Raw genomic sequence first — 20,813 nt, 5'->3', positions numbered from 1 at the left:
ATTAAAATTCTCCTGTTTTTTTAGCCTATAGTGATTTATTTCATAATTGTTTGATGCACACGTCTGATATTTACACATCTAAAGTCATTTTTGAGATGACTAGGTTCGCGTTTCATCTTTCTTTCCTTTTTTTTTTAACGGACAAATTATGTAATGGTTATATAAATACGTTTCATTTTATCCGCAAAATAAAAATTGTTATCTATAGCCAAAATAGAAGTTAACTGCATGTCGCGTCAGTATCGATTCAATGCACGAAATAACATTCAACGCAAGAGATTTAACATGTTGAAAATGAAGCATTTATTACAAGAATTCGACTCATGTGTAGAAATACTTTACTGCTTTAAAAGACTCCTAAAAGGAAAATGGACAGAGCGGGAGGATCGATCAAACTTATCAGTACATCAACAAACATATAATCGACTTTTTCCATAGAGAAAAGCAAGAGTGAGAACGGACCAAAACGTACAACAATATCCCATCTCCATTTTTAAAGGATCTCGACTGAATGCTTATTTGACATTGATGTGTTTTACAAATAACATTTACATAATTATGTACAATGGAACATCTCTAGTGGTTTAAAAACTCCTCCAGGCATATTTAGCCTTACAAGAGCACTGTTGCTCTCCAAATCGACAAATAAACGCACAGCTCATTTCCTAAGCGATGCTTTTCAAAACATCTCATGTGGGGAAGACTTTGTGGTTTCACATACTGGAATTTGTGTCAGATGTGTGCCATAATGATCCCATCAAGTGGTTTCATTTCCTTCAATCTTTGTAGAATCATAAATGCAAAGGTCTAAATACTAGTCAATGACACAAACCCAAACATAGAATATTTCCCAAAAGAAAAAAAAGAAAAAACTCATCATACACTCACATTTCAGTTCTTGAGGGCTTTTAGCATCTTTTACTATATTCCACCGTTAAATGTGTTTAATATGAGCGTGTGCACTTCATATGGAATATTTGCGTCTGGGGCAGCCACTCTATGGTTGAGCAAAAGTGCACAAATGGTGTGGTCCCCGTGCTTCTTGACAGTATAACAAGAATAAATAAATAATTTAAAAAGAAAAGATCTCCAATTGTCTTTTCAGAAGTCTCTCTTTTGGCACAAATGCTTCAAGTCTGTTTTTGTAATGTTGGTGCTCCTGCAGACAGTCCTTTGGCTGGAGATATGATGGCCAGATGATGAGGGGTCCGTGAGAGATTTGGGAGGTCTCGTGAAGACAGGAGGTGATCGGACAGGGGCGTGATCAGGTGAAGATGAATGAAGATGACTCCTCATGCCTCTGGCCAGCACAGGGACTATTCCTGAGGCCACCATCAAAACCTAAAACACAGAGTGAAAAATACAATATTAAGAGATTTATTCACTAACATCTACATTCTGAAAGCATAAAAAGGAATATTCTGGGTATGTGCTTATATATATATATATATATATATATATATATATACAGAAAAAAGAAAGTGCTTTTTATGAAATTATAAACTTCATATTTCATATTTTAAATTCTGCAAAAAACTGGCCAAATTCACAATAAAGGTTGCAGGGGGAGGGGGGTTCACTGTGATGCCATTTTGGAAACATTTTTCTTCCTAAAATCACCCCCTTTTTATCTAAATAACCCTTTTTTCCACTTTACAGAGCCTTTCATGCAATGGAAAGATTCAGTGATGTTAAAAGTTCTTTATGGAACCATTAATTCAAATAAAGAACCTTACTTTTTAAGAGCGTACATGCCTTACTGTATCCTCAATTTTTCCTTTATTTGTATTCATTTTTAAAGAAATGAATTTTTTTTTGTGATTATCAACCACAAATGCTGCCGATTAAACTTAACTTGTACCCAATTCAAAATATTCCTTTGAAAAAGCATACACCTGCCTCTAAAATCATAAATGTGTCTCTATCCGCTTTACGCAGGAAAACAGATCTTCATAATGATCCCAACGATCCACCAGCATATGGTGTTTAACCAGAGCGAATTAAGGACGGGGAAACATTCCTCTAAATGACGCAATTACAGTAACGACTCGATGATAATTCAATCAAAAAAAGGTAGGATTAAATAGTCTGGAAATTATTTAGTCTGCGTGTATCTTGCAAGCCGGAGCTCCTGAGATCTCTATGTGTCTGAGGCTTCGGTGGGGGGTGTTAACCTCCCCTCACCTCCCCGCTCCTCTCCCTTCATTAGCAGAGGCTGAGGTTGTTATTTGAGAGGAAAGGGCTGTGTTGGCACGATTGGAGAACTGGATGCGGTGCCTATTTACATATAAAGAGCTCTATTAATCAAGGTAAGTGTCATTATGGAGGGGCTCATTGGGCAGCACAGTGTGGGTATTAAATAAAATTCTCCATGCCAGGCCGCCCGCGGCGAGCGATACGTCTTGATTTGTGGACTGTCAGAGACAGGCAGCGAAGATGGAGCCGGGGAAAGAAGGTGCGTGCACGTGTGTGTGTGTGAGGGGGGGTCGTCAGAGAGCAAATTGCCACCATAATCAGATTTCACACGCCGAGGGAAAGGAGAAAGAGAGGGGATGTTCTAAGTACCAAAGCGTTTCCTTACGTTTATTGTTTGGGAAGCGGGGAGGCGTTTACATGTAGTGCCACTGTCCATCCATACCCATGTTCATACCCATTCCTCCCATGGGACCTGCGAGACGGAGACAGAAAATGAAAGAACAATAAAACACATGCAAATGCTTTCAGCATTTTTATAACAGCACTAAAAATGACTAACGTGCGATTATAATCAAAGTGCAACATACCGCTAGGCCGGAGACCCATGTGTTGTTGGCCGTCAAGCACAAAGCCGCCCATAGGCTGACCATCAGGGCTGTAAGCGGTTCCTTGAGTTACTAAAAACACAACATATATGTGATACATGCACAAATTGTGTATATAGTGATTGTAAAGATGGTAAAAAATAAGCCATCACTTTACCTGCTCTGTTAGACTGATCAATCATGGGCTGCACGATTCTTCTTCGAGCATTGATAAACCTGTCAAAGAGAAGACAGGGAACACATTTACTAAATCTATTTATATTACTGACCGCCCACAGTATATTTTACTCTTATTTAAACACTCTGGACTTTTACTACTGTGAGCTTTTTGCTATGATTTACTGCAAAATATCCCTTAATGCAGTGCGATTTCTCCTGGGCCTTTGGGTTAATGGACCTGTCAAGAGTCCACAAAAAAGCTAATGTACTGTTTTAGCGCCAGACTAAAGAAATAGTCTAATTTATAATGTAAACAAGCAGAGGTTTTGTTAATAAAGAGATTTTAACACCTTTTACAAATTGCGTGTGAGAAACATTCCGTTTAACGGTGAATTCTATAGTAGGAAATGATAAAAACAAATAGAATTATTTGATTTGTAGTGTATTTTTAATTTCCTCAGCAGTCTAAAGATAACCTCTGTTTATAAGACTTGCTTTAATTGTGCTTCTTGCTGCAATATATTAGCGAATCAAGTAAAGGGGTCATTGCTCAATAAATATTCAATTGATATAGCATTGGCCTAGTAGCCTCAGGCTATGATTAGCCTAACTGCTTTTCAGACACTAATATGCTTCAGCAGCCCGTAACAGAGAGGTAGGAAATGCCCCTGACATGCACTGGGGGAAGGAATTACTCATAGACAATGAGTCTTAGCCAAATGTTTGTGAACACCTTATTTTGTTGCAGTAAACACATAATAGCATATGTTGAAATTGAAAACAAAGCTAAAAAGAGTAAAATAATATAAAAATTAAAACCAGCTCAAAAATATATTGTAAAGTCAAATTTTTCTGATGTCTGTTGGCAATGATTATAGATATCAAAGTTGTCTGCTAAAGAATAGTGTTGATTGTAGTAGTGTATGCTATCCAAAATTAATGTTAATATGACAGTATATGTTATAAATTAAGAAAACATAATTAAATTATCTAAATTGTATGGGGTAAATGCATACAGAATTAAAACTCATACATAATTAAAACTTAATTAATACTGAAATGTCATGAAAAAGAAAAATAAACTAAATGTAAAACTTAATTCTGAAAATAAAGTAAAATATATATTAAAGTCAACATTCTTCTGATGTATTTAGGCAGAGATATCAATGTTGTCTGAGTATGCTATCAAAAATTAAAACCTTTTAAGTATATACGTTATATGGTTTAAAATGCATAAATAATTTAAAAATATAGATACAAATGTCATGTAAGAGGGAAAAAAGTCTAGATCTGCAACTTAAAACGTAAATTTAAACTTAAATTTAAAACTTAAAATTTAAAATTCTTATGATTTATATTGGCAATGATAATAGATACCATTTGTCTGTTTAAGAATATTGTTGATTTGTAGCCATATGGAATTATGCTATCAAAATAAATCCCAACCAAATATATTTAAAGGGTCCTCTCAATCTGCAATCCTCCATATCATACATTCACATTCTAAAAATGAGACTGAGTGTCACATTTGTGTAATTCAATAACATCTTTTACAAACAAGATGGTTACACAATGAATAAACGTTCAGGAGAACTCTGGTGACCGAACAGCATTCCGGAATACTCCAACATAACATTTGACAACTTTTCGACTAGAGAAAAGTCCCTCTGAGACCCTGGGCAAACCTCATCATTGCTCCTATTCTTACTTTTATTTGTCTCATTGGGGCTTTGAACAGCGTCTAATAATAGTGTGAGAAATCAGGATCACCGGACTTGAAATGGAAATGTTAGAGATCCCTAACCCTGACTTCTAAGTGCTGAGAGGTCAAGCTGGCAAGTCAAAAGTCAAAGGTCAAAGGTTACTCACCAGTTATTCACTTGTAAGATGGTGAGGCCTGTATCCTGCGCTAGCTGCTTCTTCTGCTCTTCGGATGGGTAGGGGTGCTGCAAGATAGAATCAACAAGAAAAATTATATTAATGTGTAAAAAACCTCCGCAGTTAATAACACTGCTGTCCGATGATCCATAAAGCGATAATGAATGGAACATGGAAATGTCTTCATTTTTTACAGTAAGTTGTGTATTTCTCCTCGCAGTCTCCATCAATAAAGCAAATCAAGATGGCCTGACTTTTTCTTAAAAACTAATCTGTTTAAATGACTAATGACCTCAAGCATCAAGTCTACCCGCCCCATGTGAGACTGCAGGCAAAAACGTGGATCCCATATGACTCTTTCAGGGAATTACATCATTATGTATGATAGACTTCTCAGATGCAGCCCCGAGTTCGAGAATTTCCCTGCGTCTTATTGGCTGAGCGCTCGTGGTTTTGTTTGACATTATTTGACATTACTTGACAAATGATCGAGTGGGTGTGAAAGAGAGACAATGGAGAGTTTTGTTTAGGGTTGAATAGGGCTTGGCCCTTGGTGGCCCCACGGTGGCCCCTGGCCCCTGATCCTCTTGCTCTCACTGTGAGTGTAGAGGGAGGGCAGCAGATGGCAGGCAGGGGTGAATGTATAGACAGCGCAGGGTTGTGGGTGTGCACCAATTTTGGCACTGTCACGGCCTCACCTCCCGTGGTCAGTGGTGAGGGATGAGTCCTGTTACATGTCTCGTTCCCTCTCTCTCACACACTGACAGAGATTTCCCTGCTCACCTCCTGGCTTGCTCGCTGTCATTGTGCTGATGAATGACTGTAAGCTCCGCCCCTTTTCTACACAACCCAAGTGACGGTCGACTGCGAGCTGTGCTCTGGGATCCATCTTTAAACTCTTATCACAAAGCTCTCAGCAGGTTGCACTGCGATTGTTCGCTAAAGTTTAGCGAGGAGCCTACGCGCTCAAAAGATTGAAGCAAGCTCGTTTTCAAAGAATCACTCATATTTGCATGAATTCCACTTATGTCTATTAAGAAGCCCCCTCCTCGTCTCCATTTGCATGCCAAAGGAGATCTCTCTATCTCGTCCCAGTGCAACTAACAGTTATAACTGTAATGTTCCACTGAATCTTAATGTTCTACCTTTCTTTAAGATTGGCAGCACAGGGGGTCTTTATCGCGGACCTCTGAATAGGTCACAAAAGATGGAGGCTTAGACCATATGTAAGAGCCCCCGCATCTCAAACGTCGCACACTGGCTCAAAGTAGAACCCGACAAAACGTAATCCTGCTGCTTTTATTCAGCCCCGACCCCAAATGAATGCATGGGTGTTGCAATGGGGGCCATTCAGAGGCCAAAGTCCCCTCTAACACTTTTTTTTTTGTCAGAGGACACATCCTGCAATGGGAAACACTTTTGCTTCACAAATCGCTCTGAAAAGGGTCTGGGAACAGAGAGAGGATAATTCAATTAGGCTCTCTTTTTTATCTCTAAACTCTAAAGGTGGGTAAAAGGGAAAGGGTTACTATGTGTACAGGACCTGTGTAGCCCTTAGAAAGTGCTGGATTTCTGAAAGAGAATGGAAAACAGGAAGACGCAAGAGAATGGTGGGAATTCGAGGAGGTGGACCGGTGAAAATGTGTCGAAATTCGAGGAGGTTGAGAATGCCACAAATCAACCAAAAACCAGCAAGTTTTGGGGAAACGTACTCAACCCCTGGGCGAATAGGGCCCTTGGTTTTGACAAGCAAAATAGATGGGAGGGCCGAGAGACAGATAATAACACACCCTGCTAGTTTTAATGCAGTTTGGATGCAGGTCGCTGAGCTGAGAACAGTGGAATTGAGCTAATTCGCCAAGAGACGCAGTTGGACACTCTGGCCCGTTTTCCAAAGGCTTTCAACTTCCGACCGGAAGATCTGAGAGCGTCTTACCGTGAGATGCTGGAAGAGCCACGCCCGCATTATGTTGGTCGCCACTTTGGGGAAGATTCCTCTCTTCTTCTGCCGTTTCTTGTCTTGGTCGTCCTCGTCCCCTGTTCCCGGAGATGCCAAGCTGTTATCCAAGCCATCTCCTGATAAACAACAGCGTGAAAGCAGGGCGAGAGAGAGAAAGCAAAAGAAGAAAGTCACTTTAATGAGATAAAACATCACCTTCAGTTGTTTATTCAGACCGATCACCAGTGCCACTCACAAACACGATGTGAAAGAGCCACACAGGGGGGGGCTTGTTTTGATTAGCAACAGTAACACAAGGACCGCAGTGAGCAGGAGTATCCATGCAGTGAGAGGGAACGCTAATCAACAGAGCGAGATCTCTCCCACTCTCTCTCGCTGTCTCAATGTCAGAGATCTCGAGGAAAGCTCTGCACCAACCCCAGTGCTATTAATTCAATGTGAGTTCTGTCTTTGACATAGGGTAATGAATGTCCAGGCTCTATGCTTGAATGGGGAATGGAGACTTGGCACTGCAAAGAGAATATCTGATCTGAATTAGCACTCAAAATAAAGTCGAAAAAACTTGGAAAAACATAAATAAAGCAAAGCCTGTTAGCGGTTGTTGAGAAAACCGTGTTAGACTTTAGAAGTTAGTAACTGGTATACCGTGCAGGGACAGAACATATGATGCTAAACCGCTAATTTACCGTTTACAGTAGCCTCACTGCAAGACGGAACTAAGTTTAGTTAGTGGTCACCAGTGTTGGGCAGTAACGCATTACTTAGTAATTACTGTAATACTGTAATTTGATTACTTTTTTAGTAACGGAGTAATTTAACGCGTTATAATTTTCAAAATAGTAATTAGAGTATAGTTACAAGCCGATGTCTCTATACGTTACTGCCGTGTTACATTGCTGACAGAATGCAGTGATTTATAATCTAGATCGTAAAAAGGATGTCGAGTCGAGGCCCAGTGGATTAGAGACCTGCTCCCGCGAGACCCGACGCAACAGAGTGCGGCACAGGACAAGACTTGATAGGCGAGTGCAGAGTCTCGTGTGTGTGCGGGATGCGGGAGAATAAAATGATTCACGGCACTCCTGCAAAATAGAAATATCTAAACATTAAATTTAAAAACAACAGTGTTCTGTGAATGTTGATGCTTTATTAACAAATATTTATCGGGAGCGTTTATGCTGGGATTTCATGTAAATTTCATGGATGTAGCCACAGAAAAAAGTAACGTAACTAGTAATGTAACTAATTACTTTTGAAATAAAGTAATCAGTAACGTGATTACTTTTAAAAGGAGTAATCAGTAATCAGTAATTTAATTACATTTTCAGAGTAACTTGCCCAACACTGGTGGTCACGTACAAACACTGCAGCTAAATACAGTCATCATTTCCTTTCAAAACGCCTGTTCTAAACATACACAGAATATGATTAAAAGCTTATTTTAGTTATTTACTGAAGCTCATGCGATCTTTGGGAATCGAACCTTTGACCACAATGTTGTTAGCACTATATATTTTATAGCACTTTTAATTGTGTCCGAGTCCCCGGATCCGCCATGGCACCCCGAACGGGTATCGCTCTGGAGGCCCACTGTCCCGTATCCGTCCTGAGGGACCTCCAGAGTGCCCACCCCCCCTCCCCATTGAGGTTCCTTGGTGCAAATAAAGTCTTGTCAACATATTCTCCAGCGTCTCCTCGTCCCTCGTGTGTGTGTGCAACGTGACGGCTGAAGTGATTGCTTAACTACTTTTAACTATGTTTATTTATTTTACATTATGTCAAATGAGAGAAGTCGAAGCATTCATAAAAATACTACTTTCTAACTTGTAAATGAGAGTTTGATAATACGTGATTTTTTTTTTTTTAACTATTCGAAAACGCGCAATTACGGTAATTCCGACATGATGTGAATAAGGCATTATACTGTAAGATCAATTGATGCTTAACAAACAATGCTTTTTGTGCTGTGAGCTCTCTGATAACATCAAGCCTGCTTTCATTCCATTACCATCCAATCTAGTTTAAGATCAGAGCCAGGCAGGAGGCCGCTTTTAAACTAAGGTTTCCGTCTTGTCCTCCTCCCCACCCTCCTTTCTCTTTCTTTCTTTCCATCCCTCTCTCCCGCTTCCATTAACTGTGCATCAGGCAAGATGATTTACTTTTAACAGTCATGCTTATTTTTCTTGCCCTGAGGGTAGAGATGCCTTGAAAGGCGCTAATCGCTTCTGACTGTTCCCTGGCAACTTGGCCCATGCAGCCTGTGTGACTGCACTCTCTTTAAAGGCTGCTGCTCTCTGCAGCTCCCTGAGCCCTACCTCACTCCCCGAACCCGGAGTCTGCACGCGCAGCGCAGAGGGGGGCCAGAGCAGCCTGGAGGAAGGCTGGAGTAAGCCCTCGGGCTGTTTAGGGAAAAACAGCACCCTAAGACATGGAGAAGAGGAGGCTTCTAGCTTCCTTTTTTTTCACTTTCCCTCATACGTATAAAGCAAAACTTCTGAAGGGGTTGTGCGGAGATATGCATATAAAACAAGTCGAATTTTTAGACCGGTTTCCCACATCCTTCAAGCTGACCCTGACGGCATCCGTGTCACATCACGGTACCTTCAGCGTCCGAGAGATGACAAGGTCCAAAGCTAAAACGCTCTGCGTTGTTCTGATGCTGATAATTAGATGAACTGGAGATAGATGAATGTCCCGGAGACAAAGGGGCCCGGCGCAAACTAGCCGGGTCTGATGACTGCCACCCCGCACGCATCACAGAATAAATCCTGTTTGCTTGCTTAATGAGCTCACCATGACCTCAATCTATCACGGACTATACTTCTACAAAGGGGCCATAATTCTGACTACTGGACGCAACAGACTGGATAATTACTGGACGAACGCAGATGATTTTGTTCTCGCTAATCGTTTCGCTTAAAGCATATTGATTAGATGCTCTTATCCTCTTGTCCCCCGTGGCCATGATATGATCTGGAGGACCACGGGATTGGACCACAGTTGGGTGGTATTGACGGCTAAAACGCAGAGGCATCGGCTCTTGACACTTGTTGTTGGTCCACTCCGCTTCATGCTGGGATTTAGCCTCCACTGAAGGTTCAGATATAGATGTAAACATCCTGTCTCAGCCTGTGTCTTTCAGCAGCCTTCGAGGTGAACACTGGCCTGGAATGTCCTGCAGCTTCCCTTTGTTCCCTTTCGGCCTTTGTGATGGACATTCCTAGGCTCTGCATTCCCACCAACACGCACATGTTTAGGATAGCTGTGGAAAACCCCCCACGACCATCCCAAACTCACCCTGAGGTGAGTCAGCAGTTCTTAAAAACATTCGGGAGCACCTCTCTTTCCTTCTTAAGTTAGCATGAAGGTTTCTCAACAAGAGTAACTTCTACTGATGTGCAGGCAACAAAGGGACCCCCCTACAAGAGACAGGTGCTTTGAAGAGTCCCGGTAATCCTTTGGACTCGAGTTTGGGTGACTGATGTAACACCCCCCGTTCACTTGTAATGGAAAAGGTGTTTGCTTTACCGATCTCTTGAATGATAAAGGGAGGAACACCGATCCAAAGTGGCTCCTGGAGGAGCAGCAGGTAGATGTCCCTGATCCTAACCCAAGCTCTGCCTCTGATCACCCCAGATATCAACCCTCTATTGTGACCGGTATTTGAAGTGCTCTGTCCTTCAGGCCGGCAGGGGTCATTCCTCTTCCCCTTCTTCAGCGCATGCTCTTTGGGGTCAAAAGGCCGTGGGCCTTGGATGTCCCCCCACTGTTGTTTAAAAAAAGCCTGGTGTGGGGAAAATGCCGCCACCCTGATGCTTTTCTCTCTTTTATACCGAGTAGCATTGCAGAAACACTACTGGCATTGCTGCTATCCCAAACATTTTAAAGATGTCTTTCACACTGAGGCTGAATTGTCAAAGAATTACAATCTGGCCGCTGGTTTTTGGTTCTGGTTTCTCTTGTCTTGCAGAACATCCTGCTTTGTGCTGCATAATGGTCAGGCTATTGATGTCTGCTGGTTAAAAGGAGGTGAGAACCCTGAAGGCTATTTTAACTGGAGCAATTATACAAAAACAGGTCGTAAAAAAAATATAATAATTAAATAAAAATTCCCCCAAAAGGTAAACAGCGTTAAAGGACAATAAATATGGAGTGGCAGGTCGCAATATAAATTAAGAAAAAAAAAAGTGACATGCAAATGGAAGATCTGGTGAATTAAATTAGACCATTAACCTTTCAAGAACATTAAACACATATTGTGTCCACAGGAAAATCGTAAAACCAGCTCAGCGAACCGTCGCAATGATGACACGAACAATGACACATTTCTTTGATTAGTAAACACTGTTTACACCCATAGGCATAAAAAAATATGAATTTAAAAGACTGAATTCTGCAAAATACTACAAGTACAATATACACTGCAAGGTGGTAACCTATAATTGATAGCTGTTTAACCCATTTTTTATATAACGTCAGTGATATTTAATAAGATTTTTGACTTGAATAAAACAAATTTAGATGTCGACATTTTTAGGTAAGCATTTTTTCAGTATATAATGTAAAACATAATTTAAATGAGTTAAGAAGACAGTAAAAAGATGACAGTGTTAGTCTTTTCAACAAAACATATTATGCTTCAGGTTCATTCAGATAGGTTACCCTTATGTATAAACACAATTTAAAATCCAGCCTCAAGAGAAAATACTACTTGAAGCCTGGATTAGAAATTAAGATGACAGCATAAAGCGTTTTTAACAATGCGTATTATGATGTAATAGCAAAATTGACAGGCTTTCCTACCTAGTTCACTGCAGTTGTCTCCGCTCTGAGAGGCATGTCCCCCGCTGGAGGGTCCTGGGGTGCCGACTGAGGGAGTAGAGTGAGCGTCGTCAATGTCTCTCCAGGATGCTGGATTCTGAGGTTCAGGTACATGAACATCCAGAGATCGAAGGGTGAAAAAAGAAGCACACATTAGTGATGCTAGCACATACACATGCTTTTTTTAAAACAGCAAGTTTTTTAACAGCTAGTTACCATGTCTGTGCTGAAATATTAGTCTGATCAAATTAAAGACAGCAAAAACGCACGATCCAGACAAACTAGGAATACTTTTCCGAACACTAGACCTATGGAGCCTCAACCAGGGTAACAGCTTCTCCTGATGTCCAACCGTAAATGCTCACAAGAAACCAGTGGCATCCCCTTTTTATCCAGAACAGGGTACAAAGCACTTAAGATGGGCTCAACATGAAGGCAAACAGCAGCCGTTCCTCTTCAGGCCCTTCGCGTCAGCTGTTTGCCTGATGGTGATCAGCTAAAGAGCTCTAAGAAAGGCCAGAATAAGCTCCTACAACAATAAAGCTGTGTGAATAAGACCCTTCACTGTTTTCTCATTAGGGCACACAAAGGCAGTCTGTGGGTTTGTGTGTTTAGGTGTGTGCGTCTGCAGTTAATAACGTTTCAGAAGGCCACTGTCTCCCTTCATCACCTAATTCAAATTGTTCCGTGTCACACCGCACACTTGTAAATCGATAAGACATTACAGGAGCATCAATAAAAGATTACAGTTATCGTCAAGTGTACAAAGGTACATATTCATCAAATAAATGTCAGCTGACCAAGTGAAGGTATGACGGTTAGACCTCAGCATCTGCGGTTCAGATCTATTTACAGGAATGGTGTGGATGGGGAAAGTCATCTCACGTTTTACATGATGGAAAATAGAAGGACTGTAATGTAGGAACTATTACGGGCGTTTAACGTCAGTTCAAATCATCTAAACGGCTGTTTTAAGCTGTATTTTTAATGTGGAGAAAACCTCTCTCTTCCCATTTTGACTTGGAACAGAACTAAGCAGAATGTAAAGTTCTGTTCTTCTTAATTCTGTGGTTTTGTTCCTGTGACAGGGGGTGGTGCGTTGATAATAGGAAGCACAACTGTAAAGAACACACTGTTGGTCTCCGAGTGAAAAAAAGACTCCCCTCCTGCTTGACAATAACAATCCAATCAGTTCAAAGACAATAGCGCATTCACGTGCAAATGTAACGTTGATCATTAGGGCTAACAGAGGGCTGGACAGTGGGGGGAAAACCCTGACCCTTAGCAACACCTGCACCCAACACGACGGGCTTCATCAACATGATCATCATCATCATACCTCTTCTAAAATAAGATGTGTCCTGGGGCAATGCCTTAATGATTCATATTAGTGCAAAGAGAAATGGATTTAGATAATGTTGTTTAAATAAATTAGCATATGGAACTAAGTAATTACTCCTCGTTCTTTCTTACTCTCTCTTTATGACCAAAATATATTGTGGAGATGAATAATGGAGGAAGCTAAAAAGACAAAAAGGCAAATGCATGGCTGAAGCACTACAAATGTTAAGGTTAAAATGCAAGTACAATACAAAATAAATGGCATTTGGACTTTCAGTCTTTTCTTTGTTGGAAACCTCACTAATGTTCCTTCACAAAATGCCTGGATTGCAAATGCAAACAGCTCCACTATTTAATTGGCCTGTTTTATGATCTCATAGAAAGCCAATTAAAACTCACGTGCTCTCCTAGATTTGTCGAGGATCCTGAGAGGTCGTCGAAGTCGGTCTTGCATCCATCCCGATCATCAATTACCAGGTCAATGGGCATTTTGCCCTTCAAACAGCTAATATACCGATGGCAGAAGTTGTCGCAAAGCTCGTGCACCTGATTCAAAACCGAAAAAAAAAATCAGTTTGTAAATTTGTTATTCGAACAATATAGGCTAAAATTATAATAATGCAACACGATAATAAAATAATTAACATACCTTTTCGAGTTCTAAAAGATGGAATCGTAATACTTGTATTGACTGTATCATCTAAGGAAAGAGTAAAATAATGCATGAAATATTTCAACAAAAATAGCAACATTAACAGCAACCAAAAATAATTAGCCTATAATAGTAACAATAATGATAATGGTTTAATAATAATAATAAGCTAATAAAAAACTTCAAACATCAAAACATCGTTGGTTATTCTATACGCGCGAGAAATCACAGTCGAATCAAAAACTTGGCACGTCTGATATTGTGTTGGCTTTGTAATGTTGTGACAATAGCAGAAGTGTAAATAGGCTCCTCTAGAGACGACGCTTTGAGGGAGCCCAGGGCAAAGACCCCCACGTCCTCTGATAGATAACACGCGGCCTCATAAATCACTAAAGCTTCCTTTCTTTCCCTCAAAGAATCCTCACATGGAGTTTTGAAGCGACTTTACCTGTAACAAAATCTGCGCAAAACGGCATCTCACACTTACCAAATTGTCCAACTCTGGATTAGAAGAAAATAAAGGCTTCTCTGCCCGAATCTGTAAAAAAAAAAAATGTCACAAGTTTGTTATAAGAAAAACACTCTTTTTTTTTTTTGTTTGTTTTTTTTAAACAAATACACCAAACGCAAACAACAGTTTTGGATTTTCCACCAATATTGAACTTAATCTGGATGACCAAACATTTATTTAAACCGTTAAAACATATTTATTTTCCAGTCAATAAGTTACCTGTTTGGCAAACACAGCGATGTCCTCGTTAAATGAATCGGATGAGCACACATCTCCTCCAGCGACTCCAGGCTCTCTCGGTGTGCATGTGGCCAGCTCGCACTTCTCAAACACCAGCGCCAGAAGCGGAAATAACGGGTGCCTTCAAGATTCAACATAAACGTTTGCATAAACTTACAGATCAAAACACTAGGCTATATCAATAACCGAGCAATCATTCTGACGACAGTATTGGAGTTTTATTGCTACTTTCATTGCTTTGACGGCCACATAGTTGCACTCGGTCAGACAGTGACTTAAAAGCGCTCTATACTTTTTATAATAAAAATTAAACATTATTTTAAACTTTAAAAAATGCCGCGCATTATTTACATGTCACAGGTGAACTGTTACTACGTGCTACTATCAGACACTATTCTTTAAGATCGTATATGCAAAGATTACATTTACTGACTGTGATAAAGTACAAATAATTGCATTGTCAAATGCAGTGCAATAATGCAGCACGCCATTTGAACAATTAAAGATTGTGTTGACTATTGTATTAAGCATGGCTGCAATAAAGTAGCTACCCATAAATTTGGTCCTTGTCTCTTTTAAGTGCGTCGTTGACAGCCGAGCCCATGCTGCTGGGCATGATGCTGTGCGGTGCGTGGGCCCCGTAGTGCTGGTTGGCATGTGGCGGTGGCCCGTGGTTCAAATGATGAACCTGCGGCAGGGGCCGAGGCGCGTGCGGATCCCCGTACATGGACGTCGGAACCCCAACTCCATCCATACCGCCACCATAGTGGGCAAGGTCTTCGTACTGCATCAGACAGAAACGGCATCATAGGCAACTCAAAAAAAACAAAAAAAAAACACACACGTGTTTACCTAATATAGCTTTATAGAAATATTAAAAACTAACTATGAGCAAACTTTACGACTTAAGTTGTTTACGCGGTGGATTTGTAAGAGAACGTACCCGTTGAGCCATCAGCATATGACGCTTCTGTTGATGTTAAATGCAAATTGTTATCTTATCCAACGAGGAAGCAATTTGAGTGATTTAATTCCTTTTGTGCATCCGGTTTAAGAGGACTGAGCTGTCGGTAATCCGTTGAGATGATAGAGCATGTCCTGTGAGGAGTTTCTGATCGCTTCCTTTTCAGCCACTTTTAGTTTTTGCGCAATTCGACCGTATTGCCAAACGCACTTTGACGGATAGACTATAGGTAAATATAGGTTACAAATATTTGCTTCCACTTAAACCTTCTGACTAACTAATGCGATTTATCCGTCACAGACTTCCTGAAGTCAGAAGAACCTTTCCAAATTCTGGGATGTTCGTGTCTGGCATGGCAAACACTGCGAGGAAAAACTATCCGGATCTCATGGTCCCTCGTTGCGACCCACGCTTTGCCTCGACTGGGATTGCGTTGGTGATTTGGAGCAGGTTCCTCTTGAAGAGACTGAACCCCTGATGACTGAGCCTGGGAAGCGTGGTGGGTGTTACCAGCTCGACACCTCTACATAAAGCAAGAGAAAGAAGAGCGCAATGACCACGAGCTGCCAGCGAGTGTTCACATTGGATACGCGCACAGATGACGCACCACCATCCTCTGCGTTTTGTTACTAGGGGTGGAGTGTCTTTATTTTTAAAAGTGCTAAAATCAGATCAGTGCACTGGGAATGGACCTTATTTCAACAAATTGCTGAGCATCACAGCATTTGAGCCTTTGAAAATATATTTACCACAGACTATACATTTGGACTGCTTCGTTAACTGTCCTTCAATACTTGGTTATTACATTTATACAGTGAAGTTAAATAAATAAGTTTACGTTTTTCATTTTATTTTTTGTTTGAGCTTTTGTAAGTATATTTGTAAATATGACTTAAAATGCAATACATAGATTAGATGTCTTGTTCTCTTTTAGTAACGCAATAAACTGTCTAAACATGCGTTCAGTTTCATGTTAAGCTATAGCTTTACGCTGTTTTTTATATATTGGTTTTTAAAAGAAACAATTGTTAAAAAACTGAATTTTAAATGGGAAACTATAAAACCCGTGCAGTTATACATCTTCCTCTTATTCCAAGCGCTTTTGCGCATAAATGACACTGAGGGAATTCTGCACGACTGTCTCATCATCATATTTAAACGCCTATAAAGGAAATGAGATCGACCGGGATGAAAAAAAACAAGCTAAACTGGTGTACAGAAACATTGAATTTGCTTTGCATTTGACAGTTTAAATTGACTTAGAATTGTAATTTTTATCATGTTGTTTTTAAGTTATTATTTATGGTTCAAAACAAATTGCCTCATATAGCCTATTAACAAAAGGAAAAAATAAAATACAAATAAAATTAGCACATATTTTAGAAATTATATTTATTTTATTTCAATATAAATTTTATCGGTGATATAAACAACAAATGTTACTTTTGGTCAAATTCTAAACAGCATTCCCCTTTAGTAAGCTATACACCCTTAGTTTTTAACTTGTGTAATATTTGTAAAATGGTATATTTTATTTTTCTTTCATTTGTTATATTAGTCTATGCTAGCATAGAATGCTGGCATTTGGGCATTTATTTCAATTTTTTTCCGAAAGCGTGTTATTGCGAGGATGCGCTGAAAAATAAGGTTAAAAGGTTTGTGAGTATTGTTTATGTAAGATGCATTTCTACAAACACACGCCGAGAGTAGCCTAACAAATACATTCCCATATACACGTTTGCAGTGCGGCATTATAACAATAACTTATTTTAATTTCATTTAGATTAATGGAATGGTGATAAGCGTCATCTTTAATATCAATGTCAGTCATTTAAGAAACATATTAACAATTTAAGAAATAAACAGCGTTTGCAACTAAAACAAGAACTTATTTGAATGATGTTTTTTAATTGTAATGAGGCTATTTTAATTGTAACTTTTTTTAAAAGAAAATCCTACATTTGTTCTGAACATTTTCAACACGATTTTTAAACTACCTTTAAATGTCAGTGTTCGTCGCCCATGTTGGTGTGATGATAATCCGCTTTAATTTCAAAAGTGTTGACCTTTTCTTGACCCGTCAGGATGTGTGCTTAAACCGCACGATACTTTTCTTCTAGTTCTTCAGATGCAGCGAGAGTCCTGGAAACCTGCCGCTGGGCTCCAGTTTCACGTATGCTGTGCTTTCCAGCACAACAATCAATTTCAAAGTCACTTTACCTTCTATCCCCACCTAGCGGTGCATCTGTCGTTGAAAACCACCGTGCAGAGACTGCACGAGGAGAACGAGTTCGCATTTGAATTCTCTCACTGGAGCCTCATGTCGATGGAAAACCAAACATATTTAACAAAAAAGCCATAGGCGATATTAGAGTTGAACATCACAAACGCAAACACGCTCAAACGCGTGGTGCATAGACAAGAAAATACAAAACGCGATCACAAAATAATAAATAAATATCAACCACATAAATAAAGCAAAATAAACATTGCGCGTACTTGAAAAAGACTCCGAAATAATTGCAAATGTGCACTTAAATGTTCCAAGGCATAGGATGAGAGAGCATTGCATGATGAGGTCGTTTATTTACTTTTCAGGAGAGATGGGAAAGTTCCTTCCTTTCATCAGTCTGTACATAATCTCGCGCGCCCTTCTTTGAAAAGCAGCGCGCGTGAATTATTAAAGGCATACATTTGAATTATAAATACGCTAATGATACCGACACGGGCTGAGCGCGCCATGCCCGAGGCTAAATTCTTCCGATGCACATTATTTCTTGGCACTCCTACTTCATTTCCTCTCTCCTTTCTCTTTCACTTCTCCTCCTCCTTTGTATTTCGCTCCCCGCTTACAGTATGCATGGAAGATGCTGACTGATTCATGCTGTCACCCGGCCTGCTTTAAACTGTAATGAGTTACCATAGTCTGAGCCTGTGTGCATCCTCAAAAACCTGGTTGCACAATTCTCCTGCCAGCCCCCCAAAACAAGCGCGCACACACACACACACACACACAGACACACACAGACACAGGCCTGGCAGAGAATCAGACATCATCCTCTGCTGTCCTGAACATCATTAGCGTTGTCAGGACAGGGTGAAGCGCACGCATGGCCCAAACTCTCCCTCTTTCTCTCCTTTGAGGCTGCTGATAAATATGTACATACTCGATATATGCATGTATATATGCAGGCCATGCACGCTTCAAAATAGGTATCCGGAAGGGATGACAATGTAGTGACCTGTATCTCACACGCTGCACATGTGGAACAAGATTTATTGAGCACTGTCATTTTGCTGGCAGGATGCGGTGTGTGCACATCCAGTGTGTCTTCTGCAAGAGAGTACAGGAGCAGCCCTGTACAAACATCACAATGTGTGCAGGACTGGGGGAGTAAAGCCAGCGCATTCCAGCTCAATGACTTACAGCGCATGTGCTGACAGCCTGACCTCACCAAAAAGAGATTCTCTCCAGCCTCTCATAAAGAAGCCTTATCCTCCCTCCAAAAAAGGGGGAAAGAATGCCTTGTTCCCTAATGCTTTAATATTAGTTTTTCTCCGTACGTTTGGACCCCAGTTGTTTCCATTATGACTGTAGGTGACCCAGAACACTGAAATAATCTTGAGGGTATATTAATTCACTAAGAATGCCGAACTTTGATGCAGTTTAGATCACAGGCATGTATAATAAAGCATCCAAGAACATCTGTGATTAAATGAACACCTTTTCACACTCCATCAATGTGTTCATTAAAGGTAATTTTTGGGACGTTAAAATAGTTAAATATGGAGAGACCAGGCGTAAGGAAGCCATATGTAGGTTGAGCGCTGAAAACTGTAAACACTCAATGAAAAGACTAGTAAATTTCACTAGTAATTACAAAGAAATGGCAAGCAACACATTGAATTAAACATGAAATGTTTATGAAATACTGAAATAGTATTTTCTTGTAAAACATACTCCAATAATCTTTTGAAGAAAAAAAATAAATAATTTTGTGCAGTGCTGTTGGTCTGTTGTGCTATAAAAATGATCATGTTTGTGTAAGCATCCGACCAGTAACAGACCAATGGTGGGACTATCTGTTTAACTGACCAATGACAGAATATTTGATCAGAAACCTGTATGGAAAACAGTCATTATTTTTTTTAGCTAGTGATAAAATAAATTTATTTTAAAATGGATTTTGAAGGTTGAAGGTTGAATAAAACATTTGTAAACCTAATAGAAAAGGAACTGGCAATTTTCTGCAAGAACATTCATTCATTCATTCATGTATGTGTGTTATTTATGTATTTATTTTAGTGTTGGCGATTAATCACATCCAAAATAAAAGACTGTGTTTACATAATCTACAGTATGTGTACTGTGTTTTGCAACTGTACAAACAATCACAGCTTATTTATTTAATTTGATTTATTTTTTTTTTTATTTTTTTTTTCTTAAATATACACCTGTATGTGTATGTATTTATAAATATGCAGAGTACACACACATATATTATGTAAACACATTTTGGATGCAATTAATTGTGATTAATAGATTCGACAGCACTAATTTAATTTTTTTTATTTCAGTGTAAAAAACACTAACACCTTTTTACTACTTTTAAGGTGAAACAACACACTTCACTTTTATATTACGAGTATTAGAAAAAGAAAGAAAGAAAGAAATTATTTGTTTTTCAAATTATTATTTTTTCTTATAGTATACAGAAAAAACACAAATAAAAGCACTACAATAAATAACTTATAAAATAAACAAATAATAAAAACGAAAGAAAGAAAGAAAGAAAGAAAGAAAAAATGTGGTTCATGCACTGGAAATTTCAGGGAAAAAAGAACCACTGCTGTTAAATGAATCCTTCCATCTGTAGAAATAAGGAAATGGGGAAACAAAGTAGTGAAAAAGGACTGGATTTTCATCTGCTGAGAGAGATATGAGGGAGTGGAGACCATTGCCATTATTCAGCCTCATGATCTGTGATAAATCAAATTGTTAATGAAAACCATATACCCTATTAATCATCACTGTAATCAATCCAGTGCATGTGATTAGTCCTTTCCCTCCGTCTGCCCCGCACAAAGGAGCAGAGTTCATCTCTCTCCCTCTCTCTCTTTCTCTCAGGATTGTAGGAACACATGTGTGTGGATGAGAGGGAGAGATGTTAGAAAAGATAAAAAGACAGAGTAGATCATGGTACATTTTAAGTCATAACAATCTCAGGGCCATTCTAAAGTAACTGTATTTTGTACAGTAAATGGTTCACACAGGGAGGTGAAATACAATGAAGAACACTATAATTCTGTTTGGTAATTATGCACAGAAACACCCAGACAAGCGTGTGTGTGTGTGTGTGTGTGTGTGTGTGTGTGTGTGTGTCTGGGTGGTAGCATTAATGTGTGGAGATTTCATTTCTGAAGAGTGATTATTTGATTGTTCATTTTGCTGAGATTTATAGCGTGTTGACTATCTGCAGCCTGCA

At 39.5% G+C, this 20,813-nt stretch overlaps 1 protein-coding gene across 1 annotated transcript; it reads right to left on the bottom strand.

Annotated features, from left to right (window-relative positions):
• Nucleotides 1-963: 963 nt before the first annotated feature.
• On the bottom strand, nt 964-17,485 carry LOC107664830 (homeobox protein Meis2-like). The gene is made up of 14 exons (XM_016455509.1): nt 17,325-17,485; nt 15,307-15,850; nt 14,915-15,147; nt 14,343-14,484; nt 14,100-14,150; nt 13,610-13,660; nt 13,360-13,506; nt 11,602-11,716; nt 6,775-6,914; nt 4,830-4,906; nt 2,959-3,017; nt 2,784-2,873; nt 2,582-2,668; nt 964-1,341 (listed from the first exon to the last, which is right to left on the bottom strand). The coding sequence occupies exons 2-13, from the start codon at nt 15,322-15,324 to the stop codon at nt 2,610-2,612; spliced, it is 1,182 nt and encodes a 393-aa protein (XP_016310995.1). The 5' UTR covers nt 15,325-15,850; nt 17,325-17,485; the 3' UTR covers nt 964-1,341; nt 2,582-2,609.
• Between the last annotated feature and the right edge of the window lie 3,328 nt (nt 17,486-20,813).

This window comes from Sinocyclocheilus anshuiensis, unplaced genomic scaffold (genome assembly GCF_001515605.1).
Source record: "Sinocyclocheilus anshuiensis isolate Anshui unplaced genomic scaffold, SAMN03320099.WGS_v1.1 scaffold135, whole genome shotgun sequence".
NCBI lineage: Eukaryota > Metazoa > Chordata > Actinopteri > Cypriniformes > Cyprinidae > Sinocyclocheilus > Sinocyclocheilus anshuiensis.
This window is presented reverse-complemented; position numbering and strand designations above follow the sequence as displayed.